General features: G+C 44.9%; 1 protein-coding gene across 1 annotated transcript in view; it reads right to left on the bottom strand.

Moving 5' to 3' along the window:
* Positions 1-10,260, bottom strand: part of Pitpnb (phosphatidylinositol transfer protein beta) — a 52,639-nt gene extending 42,379 nt beyond the window's left edge. The window contains exons 1-3 of the mRNA XM_021163484.3: positions 10,175-10,260; positions 5,523-5,553; positions 2,684-2,829 (exon numbers count right to left, since the gene is read on the bottom strand). Of these exons, the coding sequence (XP_021019143.1) occupies positions 2,684-2,829; positions 5,523-5,553; positions 10,175-10,194 (197 nt within the window). The 5' untranslated portion in view covers positions 10,195-10,260. The remainder of the gene's footprint in view (positions 1-2,683; positions 2,830-5,522; positions 5,554-10,174) is intronic.
* Between the last annotated feature and the right edge of the window lie 2,114 nt (positions 10,261-12,374).

The raw sequence follows: 12,374 nt of genomic DNA, 5'->3' as shown, positions 1-12,374 counted from the left end.
GGGACTTCATACTCTGACCAAGAAAAACTAAAAGTCAGAGTGACCAAGTCTCTGTGATTTACTGACCACAGCAAGGGGTATCTCTGTCTTCCTGTGTGAAACTCATAACCTATGTCTCAGGATGGCACACAGAAAAGGTGCTGTGAAGCCTACAGAGAGCCTGAATGTCCTAACCCCATGTCCAAATAAGTTGTTAATCAATGGTGTCACTTGCAGCTCTCTTCAACTAAGAGTCATCATTAATGGCTGGAGGGTTACCTAAATCAGATGTTTCAAATATGGCATTTAATACTCTTCTTTCTCATAAAAATGAAATCACCTAGATCTCAGCAGGAAGTGGTCAACATTTCTAACACTTTAATGACTTTCGAGGCTTCTTATCTGATTAGGTTTTAAAAACATGGAACACATTATGAATACCTAATGACCCAGTAATAGACCTTTGCGATATAATAAGATGCTGTTTTTCTAATACCTGAACCTTTAGGTTAAATAAAGGATGTTACACATTTTTTTAAAAGAGACATTACACAATTTTTAAGGTTAGTTTTCTGCCAACTATATACAAGCTAGTCAGCTGGAAAGAACTTTTGAGAAAAGCCCTCTACCAGATTGCCTGCAGGCAAGTTTGTAAGGATATCAGCTTGATTAAAGATTGAGAAGGAAGAGAGCACAGCCCTCCCTCCCCCCCACTTCCGCCCCACCCCCTGGGGCAGGTGGTCTTGGGTGATAAGGAAAGCTGGCTGAGCAAGCATGGGAGCAGGCTGGTCAGTGGTTCTCCTCCACGGTCTCTGCCTTGTTTCTCACCTCCAGGCTCATGCTTTGGCTTGCTTCATGCTGTGACTTATAAGCCAAGCCAACTCTTTCCTCACCAAGGTGGTTTTGGTCATGCCGTTTTGTCACAGCAATGAAACAAGCTAATGTTTTCACATTTGGAATACTAATCTATAAAGGACACCACAGACCAATACAGAATAATTTCCTACGTCAAACCCTTTGGCTTATTTTAGCACTCCCAGAAAAAGCCCACTGCTTTCAATAAGGAACTTCTAGCTGTTTGTAGAATTCAAGAAGTGGGAAAATCAAAATTTTTAGTGAAAACAGAGGTTGCAAAAACAGCTCAGTGGTTGAGAGCACTTGTCAGACAGAGTTCAGTTTCCAGCACACATTTAGGACAGATCAGTGCAGCCTACAACCCTCTTCTGGTCTCCACAGGCAACTTCACACTTGTGACATACAACACACACATACACATAAATGGAAACATGGCCTTAAAAAAGAAAATGATGATAAAGTTAATCACCTAACCTCATCTACACTGCAGGAACATGAATAAGAGCTGTGTGTGCGTGTGCCTGTGCTTGTGGCTGTGCGCACACACAAGTGTGTGTATATACACAAACAAGAAGAGCAGAGATGCTCTCCCAAGCTTAGTAGACAAAGAGGTGGTTGGCAAAATGCACTCAGAGCCATCATCTCTAGTCTCCAGTATGCATTTCCTATTGAAAAATATCTAAAGGAAATGAGAGATAAGGCTGTCAGGCTTAAGAGGAGCACACAAAGGAACAAAACAGAAGGAAAAATAAAGAACGGTGTGTGCAGACCACCAGCCACAGACCTCCCCACCAGCAGCTAGCAGCAGCTGCATCCAGCCACACCACCAAACACAAACGGAAGCACAGACTTTCTGCCTGTGAGATTAGCAAAAATTCAAACAGAAAAATAAGGAAAATGAATAGTGCAGAACTTTGGAGGATGATTTGAATGGCTGGGGTTTTCCAGAGGCCCTCTGTCCTAAGAAGTACAGCATCTAGGAGAAGCCAAAGAGTTCTACAGCTACAAAAACATACTAAAAATATAAATTCATACCTAAAATGTGAATGATCTTCATCCCCTATCCTATAGAGAACAGTTAAATAACTATGCCACATAAGGGAATTTTACTTGTCTTAACCATAGGTAAACATACACGCACACGCACAGAGAAAAGGGCTGGGGGTTTCCTCAATTGATAAAGTTCTTGTCTTGTAAACATGAGACCCTTTCGTTCAATCCCCAAAACCACATCTAAGTGCTAGGCTCAGTGACCTGACCCCACAATCCCAGTGCCCATCACTCTGGTGTACCTGGTGAGCTCCGGATCAATACGAGCCCTATCTCAGAGCCTCAGATTGTGCTTCATCCTGAGCACAATCTGAGGCTCCCACAGAGACATTTAAATAAATAAATAAAAGGCTCCTACAGATATCAAATCAAAACATGGGTGAGCTAGGACTTGGAAGGATAACCCTTAAAGCATTTCAAGTGTGTCTGTGTGCATGCCCGGTACTCATGGAGGTGAGAAGTACCTGGTATCTGTGCTGCTAGATCCCGCTGAGAGTAAATGAGTCCCACGTGGGTGCTAGGAACCAAACCTGAGTCCTCTGCAAGAGCAGCCAGTGCACCTGAGTGCTAACCACCAATCTCCAGATGGAGGATGAAGAGTTAATCTTACAGTATTCCCTAGTGTTTGAATCTCTGTTACGGGCAGATGTATCACTTTCATAACTTAGGATAAAAACAAGGGGGCCCACAACAAAGTAAAGTGTAACACGTGGTTACGGAACAGCACAGTTCACGGGGCCTACTGACAAGGAGGCTGCTAGACAGACAGACACTGTAGGCCTCGGTGGAGCCCACTTGCCTCTTCAGGTGGTAGATTTTGTGTGTGTACTGTCCCTTCTCGCCATCGTTTTCGTAAGGTTCATTCTTCAGGACTTCGATTCCTTCTCCACCACCAGTTTCATTCTTACTCGCTTCTGCAACAGAGTAAAGCTGTCCAACCTGATACTGAAATTCCAAAGAGCAGAGTTTTACTAAGTCAATAAGAGCTGCAGAACTTTCCTATGATAAAACCACAATAAAGATGATAAAGAAACTCCACACAAACCATTCAGCACATGTTCTAAATGCAAACAGAGCCCAAGTGACAGTGATGGGTGTCACAGGATTCCCAGTTTCACAAACGAAACACACAGTCACCAATATCTTATTTGTATAATAACATGTAAGGAAGATATCAGCACTTAGTTCAACTTCTGAACGATGAATGTGTACTCTGTGCAACATTTTTATTTCTCTTACATCTTAGTGCAACCTTAAGGCTGGGCAGCCAGCTAGCTCTCCGCTCTCAGTAATGAAGGACAAGGAAGAGCTAAAACCTCAAGAGCTTTTAGCACAGCTCAAAGGACACAGTACTGGGTATCCAAGATCAGAACTTTTCAATAAAATTCCCCAATAAACACAAACTTTCTGGGAATATAAGTATGTAAGTATCAGCACTAAGTGTTAGTGCTCAGTCATTCCTATTTCACAGTGAACTCTCAGTGGTGGGGCAGTTCCCGTGAGTTCACAGTACTGAATTGTGCCACTGTCACAACAAACTGAGGCTCTTACGGCTCTTTCCTGTTCTAGGGACCAACCATGGGACTAGTGCCAATCTCTTCAACTTTGACTAGGGCAACCTGAAGCAGCTTTTTCTTCTTTATAATCTTATTTTCAAAGAAAAGGAACAAAATTTTATCTCTAAGAACTCACAATTCAAAGCTATAATTATAATCGAGAGAATAAAAGGATTGTCATAATTCCAGAAAATATTCCATCTAAAAAGCTCTTGGGATGCAATGTTATCATGCTAGCTAACTTAATAGTCTCCCTCTTCTCTGTCTCCCTCCCCCTCTCTTTCTTCCTCTCCCCTCCACACTGCATTACTCAATTTGGAAGGGTCTGAAATTGAAAGGCTAGAACTAAACACATTTCTTAAGTGCTCCAAAGTTATCTATTTAAAACTACAGACTGCAGGTGGTGATGGCGCACACCTTTAATCCCAGCACTTGGGAGGCAGAGGCAGGCAGATTTCTGAGTTCAAGGCCAGCCTGGTCTACAAAGTGAGTTCCAGGACAGCAAGGGCTATACGGAGAAACCCTGTCTCGAAAAAACAAACAAACAAACAAACAAACAAAAACTACGGATTGCAGGGGAGGCTGTTCTCTCCGTTTCTGGCATGCTATTCGGGTTAGTATAATGCTACAATTCTTGAAATTCTTCAAAACCTACTTTTCAACCTGTCAGATTTCAAAACAGGATTAAAATGTCTTTAAAACAGAGGACAAATTTTGAAATTTTGGGTTATTTGAAAAAATAACTCAGTGCTGAGCAGTGGTAGTGCCTGCCTTTAAATTCCAGCAATCGGGAGGCAGAGGCAGGCAGATCTCTTCAAGGCAAGCCTGGTCTACAGAGTGAGTTCCAGGCCAGCCAGGGCTTCATAGGGAAACCGTCTCGAAAAACCAAAAAGGAGTAATTCACACTCAGGGGCACACTTGTTAAATCTGAACATAACAAAAGCTGAAAAGATCTGAGATTATGATATCCAGACTCTAGATTTCAACAAGTTGTTTCAATCAGCTATTCCCCACCCCCAAACCCAAAACACCTGCAAAAATAAACACCAAGCTCCACCTCCGGGTTCAAATAATCAATTGTGCAAATAAAGAGCAGGGCCGGGTGCAGCCAGTGCTATGTGCCCTGGTGACAGCAGGCAGCTCTGGGGTCGCAGAGAAGAGCTGCTGCTCTTCCTCAGCTCTGCTTTCTCCCGCCTGTCATCTGTCACGTCTTATCAGTTTGTCTTGTCTGACTTCCAATTCTCCAATTTATTCACTGTTAGCTGAGGAACTTGAATGCTCAAGTTCAGAGGGGCCCTGCTGCCTGATTTCCCAGCCTCTCTGATTTGCCCTCCGTGTTGGCTGACAGGTGTAGCAGCAGGGTGTGGGTTCAAGGCCATAATCATGCTGTTAGCCAATGGTAAGATCACATCTGGAACACCTTTTCAGTGCAGAGGAGTAACTATGCTGTATGTAGCCACTAGGCCGGCTGTGCAAGGTCATGAGGTCACATCACACTAGCACAAATGGGTGCGCTGGGCATGTTTAACACTGTTTAACCTGTTAAAGGGAAACAGGTCTTCAGGGTGGTGAGGCTGGCCAGCAGAGTTACCGCCAGAAAAACTCAAGGCTTAACTCACACTGCACAGGTGAGGTGAGCTATGCTAACAGAAAAGCAAGTTCCATGGAAAGACAAATGTCCATCAGTCAAGGAGATCAGCTCTTCTCTCAGCATCGAGCCCTCTCACCTACTAAGTACTTACATTGAGGCTGGAATCTCATTTTCATGGGACAATGTTGAAAGAATTTCTATACTTGTTAAAACTATTTTCTACAGACTCTTCCAAATGAGACAATATAGCAGAAATTTGTTTGTAATAATCTGTCACACATAATTCATTTTGTCACATAAGCTGGAATAAAAAAGAAAATGAAGGCTGCAGCTCTTTGGTAGACTGTTTACCTAATGTTTTTGAGGCCCTCGGTCCAGACCCCAGGACTGCACCAAAAGAGAAGACCAAAGCAGACACACATTACAAAACCCCATAGATTAACATATCAGTAAATCACACCAACAAAATTGGAAGAAGCAAAAATACTTACCTCTTGAACAGAACACGGCAAAACCACACGGCTGAAAGAGAACAAATATATATATATATATATACATTACATATTGATAAGGCTTTAAAACAAGATCTCTAGACTCAATGTTACTTTAACTCTAGTGACACAGTGGACAAGAAAAGCCATTCATGGGAGGGGGTGTTTATGAGTCTAGGACCTTCAGGTTCTCAACTGTAAGACTGCCATTGTTGAACTTGGAGGGCTACTGGCTTCACTCTCACAGGACCCAGGATTCAGGAGCTTGGTTCTTGTGCAGGGTAAGCAAGCATGAACGAGTTCATCATCTGCAGACTCTCTGGTCAGAACACACCCATGAGGTCTTTAGTACAGTTTCATTTGCCATGTGTGCTGTGCATTTTAAAGATTTATTTTTATGTGTGTGAGCATGGGGTCTCTGGCCAGTAGGGCAGGAGGTCGGAAGCACCAAACATGGGTCTTCTAAGCGAGCAGTCAGGAGTATTCTTAGCCACTGAACTCTCTAACCCTGTGCATATTTTATTTTTGATACTTGTACTGGCTGGTTTTGTGTGTCACTTTGACACAGCTGGAGTTATCACAGAGCAAGGAGCCTCCCTTGAGGAAATGCCTCCATGAGATAGAGCTGTAAGGCATTTTCTCAATTAGTGATCAAGTGGGGAGGGCCCAACCCATTATGAGTGGTGCCATCCCTGGGCTGGTGGTCCTGGGTTCTAAGAAAGCAGGCTGAGCAAGCCAGGGGAAGCAAGCCGGGAAGCAGCACAACTCTGCTGAATCAGCTCCTGCCCTATGAGAGTTCCGGTCCTGACTTCCTTTGGTGATGAACAGCAATGTGGAAGTGTAAGCTGAATTAACCCTTTCCTCCCCAACCTGCTTCTTGGTCATGATGTTTTGCGAAGGAATACAAACCCTGACTAAGACAATACTTCTCTCAGAATACAAACATGCTTTGAAGTTCATGAATGAATCTTTCCACAAGTCTCTCCACAACCTTATTATTCAGGTTTTGTGAGACAAAAGTAAAGGTGTCTTTGGAATAAGCAGTGACTGCTGTTCAGGGACGGCTCTGCACATTATAAATAACATACTCTTTCCCAAGGAAGGGCCAGCTTAAGGAGATCTGAGCTTGATCCTGTCCAAGTATGTGCTACTGAACATAGATAGCAAAGGTTATCTTTTGAGATCCACTTTACAACAACACAGCACAAGATGAGGACTCAGAGTCTACAGCTGCGCTGTTTCCATCAGAGCATCATTTTTCACAAGGAAACCCCTGATTTCTATAAAACAGGTTTCCTGCTACTCCCTCCCCACTATAGGTCACAATCACCCATGTAACAGTGATCTAAAGACCAGGACCACTCAGGTCAGAAAAGTTCCAAACTTCTATTTCTCATGGAGAACAAACTTGCCTCCCCTAAACAAACATCCCACCTCTCACCGCTGCCCCTACAGTGCACACTAACGTCGTCTCACTACACAGTGTGTAAACTGGAGAACTGCAGTGAGAGGGAGCCAGGGTGGATCCCACTTTTCAGAGCCTCTAACACTAGGTTCAGCCAGAAGATGGTGGCCCACACCTTTAATCCTAGCACTCAGGAGGCAGAAGCTGACTGACTCTCTTCTGAATTTGAGGCTAGCCTGGTCTACAGAGTAAATCCCAGAAGAACCAGAGAAACCCTGTCATGAAAAATGGAAAGAATAAAGTTCATTAATGAAGCAACAGACACGCCGGAGGATGTCCCAAGAGTGACACAGCTGTGGCTGATCCCCAGCCACAGATCATCTGTAGGTAGCTGGGAAGGAGGTCTTCTAGGGAGCACTCCAAGAGTTACCAAAGAACTGAACCAAGATGTAGGACTGTAGAGGAAGGGATGGAGGAAAGGGGGTTGTCACAAAGTTTCACAACAACCAAACAACCAGAGATGGGTAATTTTAACACTTGGTAACAGAAGCCTATTTTTGTTTGACAACACTTTCAGAACACTCTTTCATAAACGAAAGTGGCTACGGCATTTAAAAGGACAAATCAAATCCACAAACTACTCTGAAAATCCTCAGTGGGTTTTTTTTCCCCAAATAGAACCACCAACAAATGCTTTAAAACCAGGACTCTTACACTAACGATGTCGTCCAAGGCTCTGTAACAGAAGGGATGAGCCCACCCTCAGAGCCATTTCCTCTTCTGTTTTGTTTGAGGCGGGGTCTTATTAAGTAGCCCTGGCCACCCTGGGACTCACGAAAGCCCTGCCTCTCTCAGGGCTGGTATTAAAGGCATGTGTCACCACACTTGGCCCTGAAAGCTATTTTTTTAACTCCTTAATTCTTACCAAAAAAAAAAAAAAAAGTCGGGCAGTGGTGGCGCACGCCTGTAATCCCAGCACTTGGGAGGCAGAGGCAGGCGGATTTCTGAGTTTGAGGCCAGCCTGGTCTACAGTGAGTTCTAGGACAGCCAGGACTGCACAGAGAAACCCTGTCTCGGGAAAAAAAAATGTTCTAAGACATCCAACATCTGCCACAGTATTTTACTTCCCCACACAGGAACCATCTATTCACTGTTTGGATGGAGCTGACAGCAGGGGTCACTTCATTTACAGCACTGAGTACTCACACGACGTAGACAGTAAACTGTCTTTATCTTAAATCTAGGAGGAGAAAAAAAAAACAACTAAGAGAGACTCTGATGAAAACAATTAGATGATAGATACACATTAGCATTTGCTACCTTCCTTCTTAAAGGTATGCAAAACACAAGACTGGAAAGAGGGCTAAGAGGTACTGCTCTCGCAGAAAGAGCCTCAGCTCATTCTCTAGCACCAGCTCCAACTGGATCCTCTGACCTCCAGGGACATCTGTACTGAGGTACAGACACACTGTCAGAGAGGGTTAACTCAAGAGTTAACTCACATTCTGAAGACAGGAAGTAACTAATAAACTAAAAGCCACTAGATGCCTCATGTGCAGTCAGTCCAGCATCTCTCTTCCTAGGTGGCCTGGCACAAGTCAGTTCCTGTCTACCGCATATTCTCCTGTTTTAATATCTGCCGCTAGAGTAATGTTAGGTGATGTTTACAAGATACATTGTTAAAATTACTTGGAAGAAAGTTTTCATAAACTCAAAGTTCAGTAGTATGATTATGTTTTAAGTGTAAATCTTTGCTGTATGCAGAATGCGAAAGTATGCCTGTTTTCAGACTCCCTGTCACTAAAAAAAAAAAAAAAAAAAGTAGTAATTCTTCAGGCCAGAGATGGCCCAGCAGCCAAAGGCAGGACCCTAATGGGAGTAGAGAACTGACTCAAAAGCTGTCCCCTGACCTCCAAAAGCACTCTGTGGTACCACCCTGTACACCCCTCTCCATACAAATGTAATTTAAAGTTTTTTCCTAAAAGTAAAAAAGAATCGTCACCAATTCATTTAACAAGTGTTTGCTGAAGGGCTTGAGAAATGGCTCTGCGGCTAAGAGGACTTGCTGCTCTCTGGGTTCAGTTTCCAGCACATGGACGGTGGCTCACTTCTTGCTCTAGTTCCAGGGGATCCAATGCCTAATGCCTTCTTACTACTACCTCCAAGAGCACTGTATGAACGCAGCACATACGCACACACGAAGGCAAACACTTAAACACACATATAAACTGGCAAATCTTTAAAAACACCAAATGCTGGCTGAAGATGTGCTTTGTACTAAAGACTGATCCAAAAAAATGGAGGTATCAGAGTAAGTATCGTGCGCAATGTAGGGAGAACAGTCAGAAAGACAAACAATACACACTTCCCAAGACCTGGAAGGTGAGCTACTGATTTGAGGAAAAAGCATTCGAGTCAGCAGAAAGAGAAGGAAAGCCAACATACAGAGCGACAGAGGAACAACAAGGGGTCTTGTAATGCTGGAATGGGCAAGGGAAAAAAAATTACATATGAGCAGAAGATAGAATCTGTTAAGCAGTGTTAAGTAGAGAAACCTTGTTAGTGACTTTTACAAGGTTGACGTTAATACAGGCAAGGAATCTAGATAGCTAACTTAACGTCTTCTTTTTTTTTTTTTTTTTTTTTTTTGCTTCTTTTAAGAATCTGAAATGAAATTAGGGCCGAGGAAGAACAGCAACAACAAAATGGGTCACACTTGAAATTGCACAAGGGACACCGGCTCAGGTATGACAGCTGAACATTCCCCGCCACCACGGTTTTCTGTGATGTCCGTGGCTCTAAGCAGAGGGGGAAGCCACAACTTCCCAACAAAATGACAGGACCAGTCCAACGCACCTGGGAAAAGTCTTCATTTGCCGTGTTAAGCACCATGTGTTTAACCCCGCACCGAACCCAGTGAAGCAGGTGGGGCCGGTGTCTCCCTATCTTAGAGGTGAGGGGTCTGAGAGCGACCGCAGGGGCATGATCTAGAGTCGGCTTCACTGAGCCTGAGATGGGTCGGGCTCGAACTTGCGGGCGACCCTTCGCTCGGCATCCCCGGCTCCCCCGGGAGCCCCGGCCGCACCGCCGACCCTGGCGCTGACTGCGGAGGGCGGCGGCGCCGCACAGGGCCTTGGGGGCACCAGGAAGGAGCCAACTGCGACCCGGGAGCGCCCTCCTCGCCGAGCCCACCGATCCTCCCCAGCCCGCGTTCCGGAACCTCATTCGAGCCCACCGACCCACTCACAATTCCTTAATCAGCACCATCTTCCGGGAACCCCTCACAGCCGCCGCCGCCAGCCGCCACCGCCGGGCCTCGCAACACGCATGCGTAGCCCCGCCTCCCGATCGTCCGAGCCCCGGGAGCGCCTGCGCGTCCGCGCCCTTCCGCCGCCCGCCATTGCGTCAGCGCGCCTGGGGGAGCTGACTCCGCCCAGTCCACGCCCCGCTCACGGAGCACGAGGCCTCCACTGCGGCTGCGTGGCCCCTTGGCGCGCTGGTGAGCCTTGGAGCGCGCCTGCGTACTCTCGGCGAGCGCTGGGGCAGCACGCGCGGCGTCCTCCTGCCATCCTCAGTCTCTCAGGGCGCTGTGCAGCCTGCGGTTTCCTGTGAGTTCTCCAGTCGGGACCCTAAACGACGTTGAGCTCGCACAGTTGTGGGAGCCGAGGATGCCCTCAGGTTTAGCAGGAGCGTGTTCTAGAAACCCAGATCGATGTTAAAATCCTGATGTGTTCGCCCCTTGCCCTAACTACCTTTTTTTAAGGGTACATCTGGTTTGCCTGTATTGTGTCTGCTCCCTGTGTGTGTCTGATGCATACTGAGGTTCACGTGGAACTGGAGATGCAGACAGTTGTGAAATGGCATGTGGGTGCTGGGAACCAAACCTGGGTCCTCTGCAAGAACCCCCAGTGTTCTTAACAGCTGAGCCCCTGTCCAAACATTGAATCCTCAACAAAAGCAATTTTTGCATGAGACAGACCCAGACCCAGTTGGGTAGACTAATTCTAGACGAATTCTACGTGTCTAAGGCATTGGTTTTATCACTATGTGCTTTCGGGGCAAAGAGCTCATTACAGGAAGAATGAAAGTTAAATTTTACTAAGACCACTCAGAAGCCCGTCCAACACGGGCTTTAAGCACTAGTTGACCTAACAACTTTGATAAAACAATTTTGAAACAGTCACTAAGTACTGCTTTTGGACTGCCCTCTGCTTCCTCGGTCGATGAACTTAGTAACTTGGGATCCAAGGACGTTTTAGTGGGATTCCTAGGGAGCTGGATAACTGCAGAGATTATAGGCATAACTTTGTGTCAACGGGCATTTTAGGTAAATTTGATTTCTCTATACTTTGTGTCAAACCATATTTTTTCCCCTCTTCGAATGATCTTGAAAATACTTTCATGAAAACTAGAAATAGTCTCAAGCATATTCTTCCCCCCTCTCTCTCTAGTGATTTATTTATTTACATTTTATGTACATTGGTGTTTTACCTGCATGTATACCTGGGTGAGGTCAGATCCCCTGGAACTGGAGTTTCAAACAGTTGTGAGCTGCTACGTGGGTGCTGGGAATTGAACCCAGATCCTCTAGAAGAACCACCAGTGCTCTTAACTGCTGAGCCATCTCTCTAACCCCAGTCCCAAGTGTTAGATATTTTGTTAGATATCAGAGTATAAGTCAGTTGTCCCGATTTGGGAAACTGGGTTGGACTTTGAAGATGAAGACCTGGACCGGAATCCTGGCTGGTTGACTTCAAGAAACCTGGAATAAAGAATCTTGTAGAGACTTGATTTATATAACCAAAAATAGGTGACTGTTTAGGGAATAAAAAGTAGGAAGGGACTGGAAATGTAGCTCAGTTTATAGAGTACTTGCCTAATGTCCTAGCAGTGAGTTCAGTCTTTTTGATTTTTTTTTTTTTGAGACAGGGTTTCTCTGTGTAGCCCTGACTGTCCTGGAACTCACTTTGTAGACCAGGCTGGCCTCGAACTCAGAAATTCGCCTGCCTCTGCCTCCCAAGTGCTAGGATTAAAGGCGTGTGCCACCACCGCCCGGCTTGAGTTCAGTCTTAAACACCACAAAAAAGCCAAAATTACTGAAGCACCTATACATACATATCACCTATACATATCACATGGTAATAGATGGTTTTTGAATAAGAACCATATAAAAACTATCAGGGATCAGCAACAGTAAATTAAAAAGGAAAGCCAAAGAGAGGTTGAAGAGATGACTACTCTTCCAGAAGACGAGGAATTCACCTGTAACTCCACTTCCAGAAAATCATACACATAACTTTTTTAATACCTTGAGAACTTCATATAGTTCTTAAAATTGATATATAATAATACCTTCATTTCTCCCTTCCCTCTCCTACACTCCCATGTCTGACCACATTCTCTCCCAAACTCAAGGCCTTTTATCACTATTATTACATCTAAATGAA

Source organism: Mus caroli, unplaced genomic scaffold, assembly GCF_978045245.1.
Source record: "Mus caroli unplaced genomic scaffold, Mus_caroli_1 scaffold_4, whole genome shotgun sequence".
Taxonomy (NCBI): Eukaryota; Metazoa; Chordata; class Mammalia; order Rodentia; family Muridae; genus Mus; species Mus caroli.
The sequence above is the reverse complement of the archived record's forward strand: the minus strand, read 5'-3'. Positions and strand labels throughout refer to the sequence as shown.